At 41.5% G+C, this 22,423-nt stretch overlaps 1 protein-coding gene across 6 annotated transcripts in view; it reads right to left on the reverse strand.

Moving 5' to 3' along the window:
• Nucleotides 1-8,245: 8,245 nt before the first annotated feature.
• The window catches only part of slc2a4rg (SLC2A4 regulator), a 31,744-nt gene continuing 17,566 nt past the window's right edge, over nt 8,246-22,423 (reverse strand). Inside the window, exons 3-9 of one of the 6 annotated variants that reach the window (XM_080468872.1) lie at nt 21,195-21,346; nt 19,586-19,824; nt 15,741-15,841; nt 13,495-13,768; nt 12,490-12,630; nt 10,607-10,734; nt 8,246-9,026 (exon numbers count right to left, since the gene is read on the reverse strand). In XM_080468872.1, the coding sequence (XP_080324998.1) occupies nt 8,915-9,026; nt 10,607-10,734; nt 12,490-12,630; nt 13,495-13,768; nt 15,741-15,841; nt 19,586-19,824; nt 21,195-21,346 (1,147 nt within the window). In that variant the 3' untranslated portion in view covers nt 8,246-8,914. Of the gene's footprint in view, nt 9,027-10,606; nt 10,735-12,489; nt 12,631-13,494; nt 13,769-15,740; nt 15,842-19,585; nt 19,825-21,122; nt 21,347-22,423 lie in introns of all 6 variants that reach the window. The other 5 variants (XM_080468871.1, XM_080468873.1, XM_080468875.1 and 2 more) reach the window with 5 other exon arrangements.

Genomic DNA, 22,423 nt, shown 5'->3' on the forward strand with positions numbered 1-22,423 from the left:
ATCGCCATGGAAACCAAGGATTGCTGACGGTGTGGGGGGTGGGGGGGTGGGGACAAAGCCGGGGGGGGGGGGGGGGGGGGGGGGGCGTCTTGGTCCTTCCTCGGTTGTACGGCTCCTGGCGGAAAAGTGTCTCTCTGTGTGGGAAGGAGAGTGGAAGCTGTGTGTGTCCGAGGGGCGGGCGGCCCCCCCGGCACACTGTTGATGCAGAGTCCTACTGCCACAGACTTGCACTTTAATGACAACGGACTCCTATCAAAGCCCTGAACCCGTGGTTTACATTTTTGATCCGATCTTTACTTACCTAAACAACTCGGTGACCGCACCTACCTTTAAGGATATACTTTATGTCCTCTTGACTGTTATCATGATATGGAAATCACTGAATCTTTGTGCAGATTGCTGTTTATATAGCCTATGCCTTTCAGTGGGGTCCTGGAAGGGTTTTCTTCACTTAAGTTTACCGCCTGGTGACTATTTTATCGGTCCATTCCAACAAATACTGGAGATTTTGACAAATGTACATAATTTCAAAAGTGGTAATGAAGGCTGCGAGAGACAGAGGGACTGAGGGACTGAGGGACTTTACAGTCCTCATACACACACACACACACACACACACACACACACACACACTCATGCACACGTTTCTGCTTCCCTGTTTGAAACAAATCAACTCAAGCACACAACAGATCCACATGAGCGACACTCCCGTCTCCCTCCGTCTCTCTGTCTCCCCGCCGCAGCGTCTCCCACACTGGAGGTTGTGATAATAGGACCTGAGAGCAAAAGCCTCTCGCACCCGAGGAGGAGCTGCCTTTCCTTCAAGAAACCTGTTTTCTTTTGTTTGACCTTTTTTTTTTTTTTTTTTCTTTTTTTTTGGGTTCCTTTCTTCGCTCATATAATTCCAGTTTCTGGAGACAGAATATGCAGCCTCTTTCCATGGCTAATATTTCCTTTGGTCAAACACTTTCTCCGGCTTTGTTAATGCTTAAAAGAAAAGAGGATCAAAATTGTGCTTGAAATTCAGAGCTTGATATTTGTAGAGTGTTAATATTCATTTGCTTTGTTTAACAGTTATTTATTGAAAAGACCTGTTTGTGGATTCCTGATTTTTGAGAAGTCATCCCCTCGTCTGTGTGTGTGTGTTCGTGTGCGTGTGTGTGTGTGTGCGTGTGCGTGTGTGTGTGCGTGTGTGTGTGCGTGTGTGTGTGTGTGCGTGTGTGTGTGTGAGAGAGAGAGAGAGAGCTCTAGTCTATGTTGATTTCTTAAGATTATTTCCATGTTTTTTGGCAAAGTTATCGACAATTCAAGTGAGGCAGATGACATGATTATTATTATGAATATCAGAACTATGATTACTGTTGTTGATGTTACTTATTAATTATTATTATTATTATTATTAAGTGCTGGATGCTAAGCTTTATTGTGTGTTCTTTTTTTGATATTTTATATCTTGTATAAGAAAAAAAAAAAAAGCTTTTATACTTTGCCTTGTTGTGGACAGCAAGCCATGGGGCTTTTATCAACCTTTTATTGTGCCAGTTTACGCTTTTTTGTCGTATTCGCTTTTTAGTTTTCTTTTTCTTTTCTTTTTTTCTTTTTCAACCAAGGGGGAAAAAAACACATTCACTGTCAAACTTCTCTATTAGATATTGATTGAAACATATATTCAGCACACGCTTTTGCATCACTAATGTACACTAATTGATAATTATCAAAACCAAAAACAATCTTGTACTTTGTATACATGAAGTGCTTTCGTTTCACAGTCTGTGTGTGCAGGTGCTTTTGGATTTTATTGTTGTGGTAAAACAGTTTTGTTGTTGGGTTGTTTTTATTTTTCGTCACTATTTGTCACACCGTTTTTTGGGAAACAAACAAACAAACAAACAAACAAACAAACAAAAAAAGGAAAGTGCACATGTTATGGTATTATTGTGAATATGAAGGGCTGTGTGAAAGGACCAGCTAGCTTTTAAAGACTGCATCTCAAAACCAAGCTGAGGTTGTTTTTTGTTGTTGTTGTTGTTGTTGTTGTTTTTGGTCTGGTTTCTACTGCCTCGCGCCCCCAACAATACACAATCACGAGGAAATGCAGCCTGCAGGCAAAACGTTCCTCTCGCATGGTGGAGTGTTGTTGTCTGAGTGCTGTATTCCTCTATATTTCTTCTTTTACATGAAGGGAAAGTGAGCGCTGCAGTAGTAACTCTGGGAAACATTTGCTGGTCACACATCAGGCCTCGGCTGTCCGCGCCATGGACTGCACTTCCCATCAGCCCCTGCTGAGAAACTTCACACACAAGTGTGATTTGTGATGCTTTCTATGTGTTCGTCTTGATTTTATTTGTACTATTTATTGCGTTGTTGTTGGGTTTTTTTGTTGTTTTTTTTTGTTCTGTTTGACCCACTTATCAAATAGTTGTACTTTTTCTGGCGTTTAAAAAAAAAAAGAAAAAGAAAAAGAAAAAAAGAAGCTGAAAGACAATGGGGTATAAATTATTATGAATGTCAAAGGTGGGTGTGGAAGGAGCCAATGATCAGTGACAAATCTCTGTCCTGTGGTGCTTTTGCAGCCACTGAGAGACATCTGGATGTATGCATGACTCCCCGGCCCCCGCGCTCTTCTCACAACCTGTACTGTACGTCTTCTTCCTCATTCTGGGTTGTGCTTCAGGAAAACGTCCGCCATCAACCCCTCAATATGTGCCTCAATGACATTTCACCCGTGTGCATGCGAGAGTGCGTGTTTCCAAGAGATGAATGACTGTTTGTGTCAGTGGGTAGAGATTACCGAGATGCGACTGATCAGATTAGAGGTGCAAAATGCTTTTTTTTGGGGGGTTTCTTAACTTTTTCTTTCCTTTCCGTTGTTTTTTGGAGGAATTAACCTTCAAAGAGACAAATCATGATGGGCCACTGAAGATTCTCCTTCCCGCCGTGTGTTGATGACCTTTTGTGCCCTGATTCTGTGGTCTTAACTGCATGCCTGTGTTCATTTTGTCATACCAAAGCGACATCTTCGGCATCTGCACACAACTGTCTCATTCCACACGATGCAAAACTGGAACTGTTTGCTCTATTGCAGATGAATATGGGTATTCTTAGACGTGTACAAATTGCAATCCTCATTTAGCCTGTATAGCTTGATTCACACGTGCAAATCATGAAGCCATAGATATGGGTATATCTATATTATACTATATTTCAAAATTGGCGCTTTTTACTTTAGATTTTGTTCTTCTACTAAGAGTGATGTGTGTATACCTTCATATATATGAATTTATATTACTATTATATATTATTTATTTTCTCTCAAGTTTCAGAGGGTCTTTGATTTGTAAAAGGTCGCACTTGAAGCTTGAGGTTTGTTTATTTTCATTGGGAATATTGTTCAATATGATACCGACTTTATATTGATTATTATCATAATCCTGTGTTTGTAACAAAATGTGCTAAATAATCAAAAAAAACTGTCCTGTTTTTACACCTGTTTTGTTTTTGGGCAGATTTAAGTGCTCTTGTGCGGATATTTCTTGGGTTGATAGTACTGATCACAAGACGTTTTTACAGTCAACCATGAGCCTCCTGTTTTTGATGTTGGGATTAAGCCTCGCTGGCCGTCCGAGCCTCTTTCTAACTTCATGTTTAGTGGAAGAATTAGCTTGACTATTATTTGCAAAAACCAATCAGTCTCAATAAATTTTGAAATTGCTGCTGTAAAGAAGTGACCAACGTGTGCTGTGCGTTTTGTTGGAGCGGTGGTGTCGTCGTGCCTCCTTTTGGCCACATGGGGGAGCCAGAGAGCAGGCACATAGTAATTAATTCACTCAGTTGGTTCTTACTCATCTTCTATTCAAAAACAAAAAACAAAAACACTTGTGGCACACTTCTTCCATTCAGGTTTATTTTCTTTCTGTCACATTACATCACATAGATCACATTATCAGCATCATACATGGTCATCCATCTTTCCAAGCACTAGTCGTAGGCCTGACATTCACACAAATACTCCTTGAGTGCACCACTCCTCAGAAAGTGCGTCCTCCGTGTGCGTGGGCCTGCTGAAGAAGACCAGAGGCCGAACCCACACACACAGAGGAGAAATCTTACCCTCCAGCGAAGTCCAAAGCTGACGTGATATTTCTCACAAAACGCCATGAGCAGTGTGTGTGTGTGTGTGTGTGTGTGTGGGTGTGTGTGTGTGTGTGTGTGTGTGTGTGTGTATGTCAGATGAGCCTCTTTCCATGTCGAGGAGAACACACCACATCAGCTTTGGGTTAATGGATACTGCGAGGGGACATCGAACACATAAAACCCTTCAGTGTTGTATCTCCAAACAAACAAACAAACAAACAACAACAAAAAAACAGTAAGAAAAAAAAAAGAGCGATGCTAGACATGCAAACCAACCTCAAATTCAACCAGACAATCAATCAATGAGGGGGAGAAAAAATGCAAAGGGTCTTATTTTTACACCAGCCGAGTGTAAGGCTCATTAAAAACACAAGAGGAAGAAGAAATGGTCATCAAATGTGAGACGTGACAGACAATAATAGCACAGGAGAAGAAGAAGAAGCAGAAAACTGAGTGGAGCTGCCATTGCAATGCATTACATTTGATTTGGAAGGAGATCTGTTGGCTTTGCTGCTGCCGATTTTTACACACAAAACTGAAAACTGACATTCAATATAAAGCAGCACACCAAATTTGACATATTTGGAAATAAAAACAAAGGCTTTCGTTTCTGATGCACATTTCAAGGGTTATTCTTTTAGCTTAATATACTGGGTAAAGGCTTGGGTGGGACCACGGTAAAGCTGGCGAGAGCGAAAAGAGGAAATGGAAAAGGACGAGGCGACGGAGGCCGTAGTGAGAAGGGAAGGAAGCGGGTGGAAGACGCGGAGAGCGTGCCGTCTGTCGGAATGTGCGGGTCAGGATGGAGACCGTCGGGGGGTCGAAGGTCGTCCTGCCGAACATCAACGTGACGTCACGGCCACAAACGACATCCACAACAAGCGCACAGAATCACGGGAGGAGGGGGCAGTTTGGCGGCTGAGAGGAGCCCAGAAGTTCGTCCTTGTTCCATCATAAAGCATCTCATTGCACAAAGTAGGAGAGTAAAGCAATACTGCATGGTTGGGTTATTTTTCTACGGAGAAGCAAGAGTGGCGACAGCTGTCTGTGGGTGTTAAAACTTGGATACCAAAATGAGCATGAACTACAGAATCACTACAGGCAGTACAAACTAACCAGCAAGTACAACAACAACAAAAAAAAACTTTTACTTTTTATAGGTTTTACATTCAACAGGTTTTGTTTTTCTCCCCTTTGCTGTTAAGCTACAATACACATTGAATCTGTTCACTAGAGCTTCTCAATCCACTTAAAAATGAAAGAAACAAATTCTGAGCAACGGTACTGTAAAAAAAAAAAAAAAACAACAAGAAAAAAGTTTCCTTTTCATATAACAGAGATACAATAACAAACATAACAACAATATATGAAAAAAAAAAAAAAGAAAAGAAAAAGCCTTGCGGATCTCTTTATGTTGCATATGTACAAGTAAGCCCTGAAACTGAAAATCCATCTGTATCGTCACTGCGTGCCTCGTGTCTGCTTCCCTCTACTGTCAACCTCCAGTTTCCACACCGACGGGTTCACCTGCGTCCCTCAGTCTGGAGACGCTGACAGAACGTACACAAGAACTCCCGACTCTGACCGGGATGCGTCCGATGACCACCGAGCTAAAGACAAACAAAGTCCTAAGTGGGATCCAGCACTCACAACAGTATGTACAAGTTGCTCTCTCAAGCTCAGTGAAGTATAAAGAAGCAGAACTATGTGAAGGAAGCACGAAGCTGAGCTGGATGATTTCAATCAGGGTCCTAATGAAACGGGACTACTGCCGAGTACCACGCTCCTAACACCTGCCAGCAGTACGAGAGGCCCGACAGAGACGGCGGGACAGCCGCCGTCCACGCCGTCTTACCGACACAATGGGAAACCCCCGGAGGTCCGCGACCTCCATCCCTGACACCCCATTTACTCCTCCTCCGGGCAGTGACGATACCCCCTCCCGCCCCAAACCAAACTAAATATCCTTTCACTTAAAAACGTGTGTACAAAACATCCTGGTATAAAAACATGTCTTTGCGCAGTGCAGCATAGTGCAATTTCATTCGGTCAGTATGCGTTTGTTTTCCTTTCCTTTCTCTCGTCGTTTCATTGGCACTTGGTGAAGTTTGTGACTGGAAGAGTTCTGCTGGGCGAGCTTAAGAGGGACGGACCGTCGCAGACGTCCGCTTCAAACAAGAGATTCAGACGTTTACTCACGTCCGTTCGCGCAGCGGTTCTCGTAAAGTCTGGACGGGGGGGGGGGGGGGTCAGAGGGCCAAATGGGGTAAAGAAGGTTTCCTCTGCAGTCGTGAGGAGTTGTGGGGAACCACAGACCCGGGAGAACCCGGGGGCGGTCTGCAACGTGGCGTGAGCCGATCCTTTTCCTACGTCTTTAGTGTACCTCGGTGGAAGGAGCCGCTCACTGAGAGGAGCGCACGTCGGTGTTGGACCTTTCGCTGCGACGGGAGGCGGGTCGGGGGGGGGGGGGGGGGGGGGGGGGGGTGAGGAGGAGCGCCACCAGCTGGACACTTGTGTAAAAAGCTGCCAAGAGACAGCAAAGTTATTCTGCTCAGGGGGGAATATTTGTAGAAGGGGCTTTTCCTCATCCACCCCCCCCCCCCCCCCCCCAGAATCCAGGGCGTTATAATTCTATACAGAATGGGGGGGAAATCCTTTTAGGCTAAATTTATGATTTTGGAGCTACAAGATAATATTAACTTCATTTTGACTCTATGGTTTGTGTGGAAAATCAACTTTTAAATCTTACATGGATTATATCATTAATTAAGTTACTACAAGCGTACATCACTAACGGGGGGGGGGGTAAATAAGAACATCAAATTCTAAGTCTGATCGGAGGATTTCTGAACGAGCGAAGCCGATTTAAACGGTTTCTACGTTCTACTTCCAACACAGAGAAATCATCACTACGTTGTCCATCGATGTCCCGAAGTGCTTTGACCTCAACTTCTCCAATTTGAGGCGGTTAACTTTTAAAGAAGTGACAGCATATATTAAAAAAATACTATAAAATATTTGTTTTGTCCTTCCTGTTTCATACCTCTATTAATAAAAAAGATGTAGAAAACAGGTAACAAAGTTCTCTTCAGATGGACAAAGGTTGAAAAAAAGGGCGAGAATATCAAAAGTATCTAACTGTCTAAAAAAACCAGCCTACGTTGTATCTAAAGTTTTGGAAAGTTCGGCTATTTGTTTCTTTACTATTACAAATCTAAACTAAGAAGTAAGACTCTATTTTGAAAGGACATGTTAAAAAGCTGCTACACTTACTTCTGTAGAAATCACTCACTCCTGCTCTGATTTTGATTCGATATTAAATTTAAAATGTTACATCAGAGTCTTTATTTTTTTTTGTTTGTTTTGTTTGTTTTTTTTCTTCCAAGGGTTAAAGACGAGCTGGACTAAAACAAAACAAACATTAAAATAAGTGTCAGGTCCCGTGAAGTCACATCAGGTTCCTACATGTCATGCTGGTTCGAGGGAATTACTCCGAAAAAACAAACAAACAAACAAAAAAAAAACTTACTGACGCCATTTTAAAAGTGTAAGAAATGAGTTGGAGCGCCTGACGTCTGGCCAGGCAGTGATTGTTGGGCGAATATCTTTCGGTTATTTACCGACATAAACACAATTTACATCAGTCAGACTGCGAGTTCGTAGTTTCAAAGGGCTGATATCATTCATGTATCGCTGTGGTAAACAATCTCTTTAAGAACATCAGCTGTCAAAGGAACAAAGTGAGTCTTTCTGCTTCAAACTCACGACTCAAGAGAAACAAAGCAAAAAAAAAAAAAAAAAGAAGAAGACTAGATTACGTGCTGTACTCTTACTGATTGCACAGTGCAACTGCTAGTTGCTTCAGCAACTCTTTGCTGAAAATAAACTTTAAAAGAAATAGATATCCAAGCTCTCAGGCATACACTGGCATGACAGTGACACTCCAAAAGATGACTTATTTCTTTAAGGTGCATATTACTCGGGTAGAAGTATAAAGAAGAAGAGAGAGAAATATATTTCATGTATTTGTTGTGCATGTTTTTTCGGGATTATTTTTTTTTTTTCTTTTTTTCTCTTTTGGAACATCTTTTTTTTTTTTGTTTTTTTTTTTGTACCACTTGGTGTCACGAGACGGGTGCAGCCTGGAGAAGCTACAAGAAGCGAAGGTGGAGAGTGAGCTGTTTTCAACCAGAATGTGTTGAGATGAGCGGCCGACGTCCGCAAAGACTGCAGGAGACAAAAACGCTGCTTGTCCTGCCTTTGGTAGCTCTAAAGTCTTTGAAGCCGTGACAATGAGAAAAAGGATATGCTACAAAGGTCTTAGAGAGCACATCTGATATTAAACCCTTAAATCTTTAAAAAAAAAAAAAAGAAAGAAAGAAAAAAAAAAAGCCATGATCCATCTCATAAACAGTAGCTTACATGATGCTTCTATAAGAACAACAGAGTATACCAAAAAGCTTATCTGCAGAAGTGAAAAATTAAATCAGATGCTTTAATTTGAATGCGTTGTTTCTGTTTCCTGACTCAGTCTTATAAAAGTCTCCAAACCTGCAAAAGTTCTGTTTGTCTTGAAGGGTTAATATTATTTTTTCTTTTTTTCTTTGTTTGTTTCTCTTTGTGTTTGGAGACCGCCCCCTGCTGGGTTGGAGGAGGCAGCACTGCGAGCTCCGTCACGATGAGACACCCCCCTCCCGTGTCCTCAGTGGAAGGGTCCGCCTCGCTGCCTCTCCCGAGTCGGGACGAGCTCATGGCACAGGCCGGGGGAAGGGGGACGGGATTAGTCGGTAAATCTTTGACAGGCTTTTTTCCAGCGACAGGCTGTGCACCACATGTCTCTCTTCTCCATGCCGTACACCTTTCGGCACTTCTTGGCCTCCCCACGGGGTTTCCTTGGTAACAGCAGATGTGACAGCATAAGGACACGCACACAGACATCCGTACGCCCACAAGAGCAAAAAGATAGAGAAAACCAAAAACACACACACACACACACACACACACACACACACACACACACACACACACACACACACACACACACACACACACACACACACACACACACACACACACACACACACACACACACACACACACACACACACACACAATATGCTCAAAGACTCGTCAGAGTGTGTGTATGCATGCATCTGCAGCGTCAAACACAATCTGAGCCTGTAAACAAGTTTATAAACTCATTTTCCACTTCATTAAAAATCTGAGGTGAAGAACTGCTCTTCCTTGATATTTCTTCATGAAGGCTAAAAGCGTCTTCAAACTATTGCCTCGAATGATGAAATTAAAACCTTTGACGATCTTAAGGAGCAGCAAAGCTCCTGTATACTGCGTCTCATTGGAAGAAGGTTGACAAACATGTGGCCTGAATCGACCTGCCAGGCCAGAAGTCTGCAACCTTTATGACCAAAAGAGACATTTTCATGACTTTTCACCAAATGAAATGTGTCTGGAGCCGCAAAAGTTAATCACGTGAAATGAAGAAAAAAAAGATGTTAAAAAAGGCTATACAAATAAAATAGAAAATATTAGAATCATAGCTATAACTCACATATATTTCATTGTTTTTAGCTTCTTGTTTTGCTGATTAAAGAAAATAATCCTATTTTTTTCAATGCATTTTCCTGCTTGAGCAATTTTATGCATATTTGTTATTTTATTCACTTTAGCTAATCAGAGGCTTTTCTAATGGCTAGAGAAGTTATTGTAATTCACCCCCTTTTTGTTCCATTCCTTCCCTTTGTTTCTTGAAAAACAAAAACCCATACCAGCAATTCTAATCATTTTAGTTTAATAATTTTTCCTGCTTATTTATTTACATTTTTTGAAATTTGAGTAGTTTTGGCTATTTTATGCATTTTTATCAATTCCAACTCATCTGGTGAGAGCAGGAACACCATGTTGTGAAGAGGCTGATGACGCAACTGAAAACCAACCTTTAAATAGTATCAGATATGATTGGGCACAAATGGAGTACAGTGCACAATCTTAATTACACAGAGACATAATGACACAAATTCAGCCAAGAGGCGAAGCAACAAATTAATGATGCACCGATAACAATGCAAACACACAGTGTTGTACTATGAACACAATACACTGCTTAGAATGTAATTCTGTTCAATAAATTCAGGATTTAGAAATGCAATTACGAGAATAAACCTCTTATCTGGGAATGACCACTTAACTCTTAGATTTCTTTTGGTTTCTTTGAAACTTATTGGTAACATCAGATAACATATTATGTTGCAGGAATTTGTACCAAATGTGAGTTTTTGAAGAAAACATGTGGGTTTTTTTTATTTTAAATTTCATGTACAATTGTTTTTAAGCCATTTATGCCTGTTAATGTGTATCAGATATAACTGCATGACTATTAAACAGTAACACACACCCACACCCACACCCACACACACACACACGCACACGCACACGCACGCACGCACCCACGCACCTGGTTCCTGTTGTGGATTTCGGCACTGCTGTTATTAAAGCGTGATTCTTGGTAACAGTGGTGTGTGTGCCGGCCGCCGGCTGCCTCTTCTCTCCGATGCTAACTGTTCGGATGTGAGTCACTGGACCCTGGAAAGACAGAAACGTACCGTGAGTTTGTTGTGTCACACCGTATTGACACAGTGGGGCTTCACACGGTGTGAATACAGATGTATGATCACTTATTTTACACGGATTTTACAGGCGATGCTGCATGAAGCCAAAACAACAAGATACCAGTAGAGGAAAAATAGATTTTTCTTCAAATACAAATCTCTTGTTACTTTCAAATTGTTTGGAAAACTGTTAACTTGTGTCCACTGGATTATCTTGGGGAAGTGTGTGGAGCTCTGAAAGCTTCCTGTGCCACCAGACAAAGTTATACATGTCTACAGATTAAATGTTCCGCCTGGTGAATCATGACGAGAAAGTTATTTGTGCAGACTACAGGGATATATATATATATATATATATATATATATATATATATATATATCTTGTATATAATATGATGTAGCTGTATAAAATCACATCAAACTCGCAGTGGCAGTTTAAAATCCATTTTGCTATATCAGGTTACTCAAGTCAGATATTTTTATACTCACCAGCCACAACATTAGGTACAACTGTTCACCTGCACATTTCATTTAAATGACTGTGAAAGTTGCTGTTGGTGCCAGACAGACTTGCTTAAGCATTTGTGAGTCTCTTCATCTCCTGGGGTTTTTCTCGCACAACAATTTCTTCTAGATAAGAAATAAAAGCGGCAGTTCTTTGTCTTGAGATACCTTGTTGTTCTTGTCAGACACCAGTCACACTATAAAACGGAGTGAGGCAACACTAACCTAAATACCCACTTGTAATACCCATTCAGAGTATCCGTCTCTGATCAGGTGGCATGTTATCTGCTCTTACTGGATGTTAGTTGTTACACCTTTATGAGTTGCTTTGGAAATTTTCATCCTCCGTCTCTAAACTGTAAGTCCAAGAGTCACAATATTTTCACCATCACAACTCCCGCTCACAAAAGGTAGAAGGACTAACTCTCCCAAAATCTGTGGTTCAGAACTCCGTTTTTGGCTGCTGCTACTAAAGTACAAGCTGTTCTGTGGCGAAAATATTAAGGTGCAACATTCGTGAAAGAACAGGACACTCAAATTCACACAGGCTCAACAAAAACAACATGTTGCAGGTTACGGTTCTCATTTAACCTTTGCCTGTCGTCTCTCCAGTTTGTCGTGTGGGATAAAGAGAACAAGCATTTGGTAGATATCGAATCTCTCACAGATTGTCCCAGAATATTTTTGACTTTATGGTGCCGAGAGTAAAGGCAGCGAGCGGAGTGTAACAGGGACAACTGATTAATAGACATGCATGCTTTTGTAGCTCTGTACTGGGATTGATTTCCGTGTTTGTTATCCCTTTTTAAAACCATCTTTGGGTGAGTTATATCCGTGATTACTACAGTTGCTGGAGGGACACAGTCCTGCATGTTTTCATCGTTTCTCTGCTCCATCACAGATGATTGGAATGAGCGGCTCATTAACAGGCGTTCTGCAGAGTTTGATGATCGCACGCTCATTAGATTCAGGTGTGTTGTAGCAGGAACTCATTAATAACACGCAGGACTTTGGCCCTCCAGGACCAGATTCAGACTCCACGGAGGTCCACTTAAGAAACAGGATGAGAGCAGGAAAAGAGCATAAAGAGGCGAGTAAAGAGAAGAAGAAGAAGAAGAAGAAGAAAAAAAAACTGTGATGCAAAGCTCAAATGGCTTCAAGTGGAAGCATCGGGAAGAAGCAGTTAAGATGAAGATAAAAAGGTGGGAGACAAAGCCTCACTCACCGGGATGCCTTTGAAAATGACAGGAGGGGACTGCCACGACACACTGATGCCATTCGCAGCCCCAGTTCCAGGCCCAATCCCATTACCACTGCACATCCCAGCCAGCTCAGGACCCACTGGGATGCTCACTGGAGCCGTGGCCTGGAACACGGACCACCAACCCACACAGCCAGGAAAGGAGACGACAGGAAACAAGACGGATAGGAAATGTGCCGACAGAGACAGACAAGAGGAGATTACAGGAAAAAAAAGACATATAATTAGTATCGAAGCCTTTTCTCTTTTCTCTTAATTGTGTTTTCAAATCCACCCTGAGCATGAGTTTAACAAAATAACGTTTACGTTTTTAATAAATGTAAGGTTTTACCATTATTGTGAGTTTTTTTATGACTTACGGGAGATGAATAAGCAGCATTCTGAGTGTGCTTACATATGAGAAGAAATCAATGCAGTTTCTTTGCATTCGCACATTTCTACATCCACCTTTTTGTGCATTGTGTTGTCATGGCAACTGAAAGTTCGTCACTACTTCAAAACCACTGCATAGGACTGAATTCAGTGTTCAATATTCAAATTTTAATACTTTCACCAAACATAGTCATTTCAGCTCGAACCACTTCAATTTACCTTCAAGGGCATGAAAATGAGGAGTACATGAATGGTTACAAAAGAAAAAAAAGGAGGAGGAAAAAAGGGAGGAGGTACTGACACCCAATGAAGCATACTTGAATCTCATGAGTGAAACTTTTATAACTTAAAATTTTTTTTTTAAATGAAAATATGTTTCGACTTTAGTTTTCATGATGAGTTAGATTGATACTTTGTTTTCCTGCTGTGCACTCCCACACGGGCGTAGGAGAAAAGAAACTCGCCCTGACCTCTTCTTTTCTCTATTTTTTAGATTCATTTACAGATTCCTTATAAAAAACAAATAGTTTTTATCTCGATAACATGCAGACTGCTTCATGTCTGCAGAGGCTTCTCTCCGGGCCTTGAGTGAATTACCTGGTAGGCGTGGTCAGTTCGGATGTGGCAGAGTGTGGAGGGAGCTGATTGGCTGAGCAGCGAGGGGGCGTGGCTCTGCGGCCCATCCACGCTGATGTGCTCGGAGCGAGGGACGTCAGTGAGCGGCGGGGGGAAGATGGGCGGAGGACCAACGGTGGTGGGGGAGGTGGGGGTGAGGCTGGACAGGCCCTCCGTGAGGCTGTCCATGTTGACCTCAATCTCTGAGTAGTAGAAGTCTTCCTCGCCGTCGCTGTAGTCCGAGTCACTGTTTCGCCTGCGGGTGAGATATTCCCAACTCACTTTCATGACTTAAGACACTCTGAGAGGGAGGATGACCTGCTGTGACCCTCAAACTGACCAGTGCCCATCCCTGATGTATGTCAGACACCATTAATACAGTTTCATGTCTCAAACAGCAGGGGGCAGTAACAGACAGTGTGCTACAGAGACCAAATGAAATGAAGTCTGAGTAGTGCATCAAACTAACCTTTGAACAGTTTCACTTTTTATAATTTTAATAAAATCACAGTACTAATGATGAGAAAAGGAAATCTTTTCCGAAAAGTATTTCCATTTTTATTTGTGTCATTTGCTATTAACTCAAGTGCTCCTGCTGTTTTCAGAAGAGTACATTTCTGACCTACTGTCATATTATTTACTGTCTAAAACCAACTACTGTAGCTTCAGATATGATATCTATTTATATGGAAGGCAGCTGTAAATGTCAGTTTTATGACTTTGACCTCTCATCTGTGAGTCGATTGCTTCGGCTCATTTTATTTTTTTCTATGTGGAGTTTGCATCTTCTCCCTGTGCATCTGTTTTCTTTGGGTACTCTGATTTACTCCTGTAGTCCAAAAATGCTTAACCGGTCACTCTGAATTTTGTGTTTGTGTGTTGAAAAAGGAAAAGAAAGCTTGTCACCTCTGACCTACTGAACTTTCGACTAATGAGAATAATCTGTGTGCTTTTCATTGATTTGTGAGACTATCATGTAGAGTTGTTTACTGACTGCACTAAAAATAAAGTTTTAATGCTTCCACCAAATGCAATATTGAATTATAATATCTTTTGACCTTTGTGACCTTTATTAAATGCCTCTAGGATTGTTTTTGTGGCTTTTAAAATGGATTCTTCCTGTTCAGATTGGTTTATTCTTGCTCTGCCACGGTTTCACCCAAATTCCATCAAACAATTTCTGCAGGATTCAGATCCATGGGCAAGGATCACTTCTGAAGCCTCCTCCTCTCTGTATGAAAGAATGAACACGGCTATCCACACAGCATCACCTCCCTCAAAATGACCAGGAATTTCATTGAATCTCAGATCGCAATCTCAGCCGTGTTCTGAGGGAAAAAATAGATTCAGTTTAGCTGCTTTACTCAATAACTCGACGATGAGACTCCAACAAAGCAACAACTATGACTTAAAGTAACCATGTTGTAGTTTCATTCATTTTTGTGTCAACAAAACTCACAATCTACACATGAAATGACATAATCATTAACATTGTGGTTATTTATCTAAAGACTAACACACCCTCAGCAGGACTGGACTGTTTTAACTCTTCCTTGAAGCATCACTGAGCAGACAGTCTAATAACTTACAGTAGATTAGACGAAGGAGCACAGTTGGACCCTATCCAAAAAAGTCAAACGTCTGTCAATTTGAATGTCTTACCGCTCCCTTTAAATCCAAAATGGAATAGCACTAGCCTGAAGCTTCGGGGAAAGGATTAGTAAAAGGACACTTACAAAAAAAAGTTCTTCACTGAAGTGAGAAACTAAGCCTGTAGTTCAATTAAACAAAAATAAAGAGGATAAGAGGCTAAACTGAATCTGAAAAAATGAAAAATAAAAAATGACATCAACAAACATTGAATTGTTTTTCTTTCAGAGAGATAACATCATAATAAAAGCCATCGTGACTCATTAAGATCATAACACCACCTCATGGTGTGTGTGTGTGTGTGTGTGTGTGTGTGTGTGTGTGTGTGTGTGTGTGTGTGTGTGTGTGTGTGTGTGTGTGTGTGTGTGTGTGTGTGTGTGTGTGTGTGTGTGTGCGAGCGTGTGAAGATTAACGATGCCTGAGCGCATGATACAAACAGAATGTGAGGCATTCAGAAATCAAAGTGTCTCTGTAAGGATTTGACTGAGCATGGATGTGAGTCTTTACTCACACTGGAAAACCCAGAAGACAATAACTGGACATAGTGTTCAGTATGACTGGAGGAGTTAGAGACTCACCCCAGGTGGACGGTGCGGATGTGTCGCTGGATCCCTGAGGAGGTGCTGAGGACCTTTTCACAGTTCTTCCACAAGCACTTGAACATCACCTTCATGGAGTTCTGAAAGGAAAATTTATCTAGAATAAATAACAGGACTTAAAGGACGCTGGTGTGATCCTCCGGTGCCCTCCAGTGTGTCCCTTGAGTCATGAATTCTTTTCTTAACAGCAGAAATAGTTCAGCTGTGAGCTTTATTAACAAATCCAAAGATTTCTTTGCGGGTTTTCCCAAGAAATTATAGTTTATGTTGTCTTTTTTTTTCTGTGTGGATCTCATTGATTGACTTAATGGAAGGGCCTTTGTGGTAGTTTAAGTGGCTCTCCACAAAAGGGCAGTGATTCCACATTAGAAGGAAATTTAAACAGACAAGCTACCAACATACACATCTAATGTGAGACACATTCAGAGTAAAAAACACGAGGACAAAGAAGGACAAACGGCAGTGACAGGCTGATGACAAGATAAATGCACTAATTTGATTCCTCCCTGCTGTCTGCTCTTTTCTACTTGGATGATAGGGTCTCGTCCTTTTCAGCTCTGCATTCAACTGAATACAACAGTGTTCCAAGCAGACTAGCGTAAACAGTCATGACCCTTTTTTAACCTCTGATTATCACAAGAAGCATTTTAGAACACTTATAATATCCAATCCTCATGAAATCTGATTTAACATGAAGCTAAGCCACAAGTGAGCCGTGAGGAGATGGATGGAGGTAGCGCTTTTTTCACCGGCTGGCAGCTGTCCCCTGAGCAGGCAGAGACCTGCATCACTGAGAATGAAAGACAGAGGGTGTGTCATTACCTCCCAACAGCCCCGGCGGGGGTGGGGGTGGGGGGGGGGGGGGGGGGGGGGGGCAGGAGAGGCAAACAAGAGGCAGAGCCAAAGAAGTGAGAGTGCAACAGGTTTTTTTTTTATCAATGGCTTAAGTGAACTCTCTCCTCCACTGTAATTCTTCTGCCCAATTTCTCATGGACTATCTTTGCTCTTAATTGCATTCATTGCAATGTGTCATTTAGACGTCTAAACACACACACACCGAACTATAGTGTTTAAGATAAGGCTCCTAATAAAAAAGTACATAGCAAAGCTGCTCTTTAATCCCACAAACAATCACAAATCACTTAATTCCCTAAGCGTTTTTCTTGCATCTTAGCACAGTTACAGTAAGACTGGCGATTGCCATGTTTAATAATCCTCTTAACTCGCTGCCTGTACAGAATCAGACAGCGTACAATCCAGGGAACGGATGCTCATACTGGTTTCAGACCTCTCCAGTTAGTGCTGGCTGAATTTAAGAAAAATCGAACCAGGAAATAGCTCAGCTCTTCTTCTTTTTTTTTCTAGATTCCTCCCAGCAGTATCTTACTTAATTTCCTGTCTGCTTGTATGAAAAATAGCATGGTTTTTCTGGCAGCGCTGTCCTCTGAGCCCTTCATGGTCTGAGATATTCAGCAGCTCGATCTCCACACCTTCCCTCTGAGAAGGCTGAATTGCAAACTCCCACATATACAGTATATGAGCTCCCCACTGTCACTGCATGGCCAGAGGATATACTGAGATTAATTTCTCCACCTCCTGCTACCCCGGGCATCGTTCTTCTTCCCTTCTTCACACCATCCCGCTCACTCTCATTTTCATGTATCCGTTGAGCCCTCACTTCCTGCTGTTCATCCCTCCCCCGTCTGCCTCCTCTCCTCCATTCTGACTGAAACCTCCCACCTCCTCTCCTGAAAGGACTGAAAGGGGATGGAAAGCTTCTTGACAGTGAAAACATTTTGTCCTTCAGGACTCTTTCTATAGCACAAAAATGAGAGGAAAGGAAGTGAAAGAGGGAACATAATCCATCATCCACACAAGCAGAACGCGACAGGTCTGATGTTAGAGGCTGTGAAGCCGCACGGCGCTTATATTTTGTCAAAGTTTCAAGTCTGTCTCGTGAAATCCGTCATTCTCACTTGACAAAAGAAATCACAAAAGCACAGTCGATTTATCTGTTTACAACTGTGACTCTGAGTTTGATGTATTTTCTTCATGATGCATTATTAGTCCTGATAAATGTGTGTGTTGAATACAATCGTTTCAACAGGCTTGAATTGTCTTTAAATCTCTGACAGCTGTACTTCTTTGTTGCATCTGTTTGGCTTTTGATGAAAATATGTACACAATCAAAAAAAACAAGCTCGTTCGGCTCTTCAGGTCTGTCACTCATAAACTAAAATGACATTTTATTTACAGATGAAAATCTAATCTATCTGATGAGGAATTCAACAAAAGGCTGGAAAAAAGAAACAGCACAACAAGTTCATATTATGATCATCGTGGCAAAAATAACAAGAGTCGTAAATGATCGATAAAACCTATTGACAGGATTTCAACATCTTTTTACGTGCGTGTGCACGTGCATGCTTGAGTGTTGTTTGCTTCTTTTGGGTACTGGTAATAACTTTTACTCCTGTTCTACATATTACTATAGTTTCTTCCTTGTTTTTTTAACCACAGGACATAAAATGCAAGCTAAAACTACATACATGAAAATGAAACAGATTGTGTATTTATTTGCAACATCAGGTTCATTTTTGAAACGGGAACAGGTTGTTATTCTATTCCATTCTATTCTATTCAAATGCAATAGTTTTTCTCTGCATTCTGTATGACTTTCATCAACAAACAAAGTTTGCGTTACAATCTGCACATTTATTTGTATCTAACTTTAAAGTTACTCTACCAGAATCTACAGGGGAAAAATTAAAAATTTAGGACCCAGGTTTAGTTGTTGACGTTCATCTCTAATACGTTGTCAATGCCTTTCTGAAAGAAATTCCTCATTATACTCATACAATCACGTATTTCCAGCATTTAAATTTCGCGGAACATGCCCGGGTTTCTAGACGTCATAGCGGTCACAGAAAATCCCGAATGTCCATGAGACATTGTGTGCACAAGATCCCGCTTGTACATGCGATCTTGCGAGATCTCGATTTGCAACTGGATAAACGACCAACATTCAGTTTCCCAACATTCAAGACTATTTTTTGTGGCTTGAATACGCCGTCTTTGAGAAAGTTTGTTTGGGCTCAATTGGTCAAATGTTGATATTTTCGCTTGAACTGCCACAACGCCATCTTTCATATCTGAGAAACTCATCCACACAGAGGTTTCGAAGATAACCTCAGTTAGAGTTAAATGACTACAACTTCCGGTTTGTTTGTAAACAGATTGACTTTGGTGTGATTGATCAAGGAAACTGCAGGTTGGAAATTTGTGAAAATGAGTGGTAATGGTCTTGTTTTCATGCATTGGCTTATTCTTTGGGCAAAAGGGATACGTTTTATGGGAAGTACTGTATATTTGAAAGATTCTTTCTGGTAGAGTAACTTTAAGCGATGTGGTTTTAAAATTGATCAAAATTCAAAAGTTATACTGACTGAGGGCCGCACGGTGGAGCAGTGGTTAGCACTCTCACCTCACAGCGAGAATGTCAAGGGTCTAAATACTGGCCACGGCCTTTTTGTGTGGAGTTTGCAGGTTCTCCTCAGAAGCATTTGAGGTTAATCAAAGAACCTAAATTGCTCCACGGTGTGGATATAAGTGAGTGTGTAGTTGTCTGTTTCTCTATTTGTCCTGTGATAGACTGGTGTCCTGTCCAAAGTGTATCCTGCGCTCGCCCATAATCAGCTAGGATTGGCTGCAGCACCTTGCTACGCAGAACAGGATAAAGCGGTATAGGAGATGGATGGATACTAATGGAGATTTATCAAGTTCTAACTATCTCTATGCAGAGCCACACAAGTCTTCCTCTTTACCTTTCTCTTCCGAGGTATAGGGTCCTCAAACATGAAGTGCGTGCTCTCTGCGGTATCTTCGATGATGTCATCACCCTGGGACGAGAGCAGGAAGTTCTTGTTGGTGTCGTTTGAAAGTGGCGGGGACGGCGTGGAGGGCACTGATTGGTCGCTGGCATCCCAGCTCCAGTTGCCGCTGGTTGAACTGCTGTAGCTTGCCGACAGCACCTCCTTCCAGGTCTTGCTGGCTGGCTCCGGGACTGGAAATGAAGAATAGACATCTCCAGATTAGTAAAAAGATTTAAAAAGTTTGGAATTTTGAGTATTTGAAGATGTACAAATTTGAACCATAATTAGAAGTAAAATGTGAAATAAAGTCTAAGAGTAGGTTATTTTGAAAAGGTCATTTTTGGCTATATAATGTTGGAACTGTATGCATAGCAATCGTGACCCTAATCCTGTCTGTCTAATGGAAATAAAACCATAAAACATCTCAAAAGCCATAAACCCTCACAGCCTCTTTGATGCAAAAAGTCTAACATGACATATATAGGAGTGATTTTTAATGTTGTAGCATCTCTTATTAAGCTATATTAAATTCAGGAATTCAAAACATTTTCAATTCCCATGACAAGGTTACATACTGTTTATCTAAGTCTCAGATCGCAGATCCTTTCTATACGCTTTGGCTTTTTGACCAATCCAATAATGGCTGACCTGAACCTGACCTCAGACTAGATAATCACCCTGATCTGAATTTCACTGTGGAAAAGTGCAGTGATAAAAATAAAGCCTAATATAGTGCAAAGCCTTATAACATGTATGTTAAGGATTAGCTTATATGAACCAATTTCCCATGGAAGTATAAGAGTTTTAATGGCAAATCCATAGGAACATGTAGCATGCATCAATTTATGTATGACGACGGGATTAATTTAATATTTCAGAGAATTAATAAGATTCTGTGGTGAACTGTGCATCGCTCCGATTTGAGAAAAAATTTTTTTTTGCATGGTCAGTCTTTTTGAACAAGCCATGAAAAATAATCAGTATCTAGCTGCACAGATTATTTAGACTCTGAATGAAACATTATAACGACAGACAGCACAGCACAGGCATTAGCATCGTGTCTTTAACATTTTACATCAAACACGTTTTTCTTTAATCAAGCCTCGCTCCACATAAACCAACAGCACACTGATAAGATCTAACAACTGCTGAGTTTCTACAAAGGGCCGACACAGCTGGATTTATCTCTCGAGTGTTACGAGATACCTTCCTGCAAGGAGGGGCGGAAAAAAAGAAAAGAAAGGCGAACAAAACTTTGACCGTCTAGCGTGGTCGACATGGGAACAGCAACCACAGCAAGACTGCAGAAGGACCTGAAGTGACGGGTCAAGGCTAAACAGTCGGGGAAATGTGGAGCTTGAGTAAACATACATGCATGCAAAGATAGGAAACAGACCTAATAACACTGCCTGACTTTTGGTCAATAAATAAATACAGGTGAGCACCCCGACGACTCAGCAGTGCAAAGCGTGCATCAGGGTGAACTAACCTCGAGTGGGTTGTGATGAGTAGTCGTGTTGCACACACATGAGAGTGAGTAATGTTTGGCATGATTTCTCACTTGTTTGGTCAGTGCTCATGCTGAGGTGGTAGCAGGTGCCGGCAGTGTTACCTGAGGGCGTGGATGAAGGGTAAAGCACCAAAGGGGATGTGGACAGTGAGGTCAGGACGGTGGCGGCCATCACCTCCTTATCAGCATGACCTGAGGGTTTCCTGCAAAACACACATAAATATAGATCAGGCCACATAAACAAAATGATCAAGTGTAGATTTCCCAGATGCTGCTGTCCTTGCTTAAAGTCAAACTAACGGGATGCTTCAAAAAATCAATTATCAACAATGCCCTGTGAAACCTTTGTATAGTTTGGACTGTATAACGGTCTAATTATGTAAGAATAAAAGCCATGTATGATCACTCAGGAAAAGAAAAAAACAAAACGTATTGTAACCTCCACAGAAGCAATAACAGATGTGTTCATGTACAGGACATCTTGAACAACTTGCGTGATTCTGTGTTAAAGGAGATGTAATGTGAAGCCACTGGAGTTTAAGTGTTTCGTGACTTATTTGCACATTTCGGCACAGCTTGTATAACCTCTGAGAGAATAAGAGAGAGATACTTGTTCCTCTCAGTACACCCCATGCTGAGCAGTCCACCCTCATCTTAAATCTTCTTTATACTGCTCAGTTGTGTTGATAGCAAACACACATTCATAAACATGCACACATCCAGAGAGTGCTCTAATAAAAGTGTGACAGAATGGTAACTTGCGTCATCTTGCTCAGATCTGTTACACACACATGTATTCTCTCAATCTGTTCTATTCACTCCTGTTCTAGCGGTTTCTGAAAACAAAATGTAGGGAAAATTATTTAAGGCTGGGCCAAAAACTCACCCACACACATTAGCGCTCACATGCACCAAAGGATTTCAATACTCACACAAGACCCTAAAAAAAGTGATAAAGGCCAATACACTGAAAAGAGCATACTTCAAGTATATGTATGTGTTATAGATAACCAAACAGACAAAAAAGAATGTGCCAACACAAAGCAGACACACATTCTGAGAGTCTGCAGCTTTAAGAGGTCCTCGTCCCGCCCTAGACTTCTCCACTACACAACCAGAGTAAACTGGTTTGAGGCATTCTCTCAGCCAAGCCCTAAGCTCTGGCAGAGATCCACTTTGAGTCCCAGTGCTCGTGCGCTCTCACACACACACACACACACACACACACACACACACACACACACACACACACACACACACACACACACACACACACACAC

This window comes from Lipophrys pholis, assembly GCF_963383615.2.
Source record: "Lipophrys pholis genome assembly, chromosome: 8".
NCBI lineage: Eukaryota > Metazoa > Chordata > Actinopteri > Blenniiformes > Blenniidae > Lipophrys > Lipophrys pholis.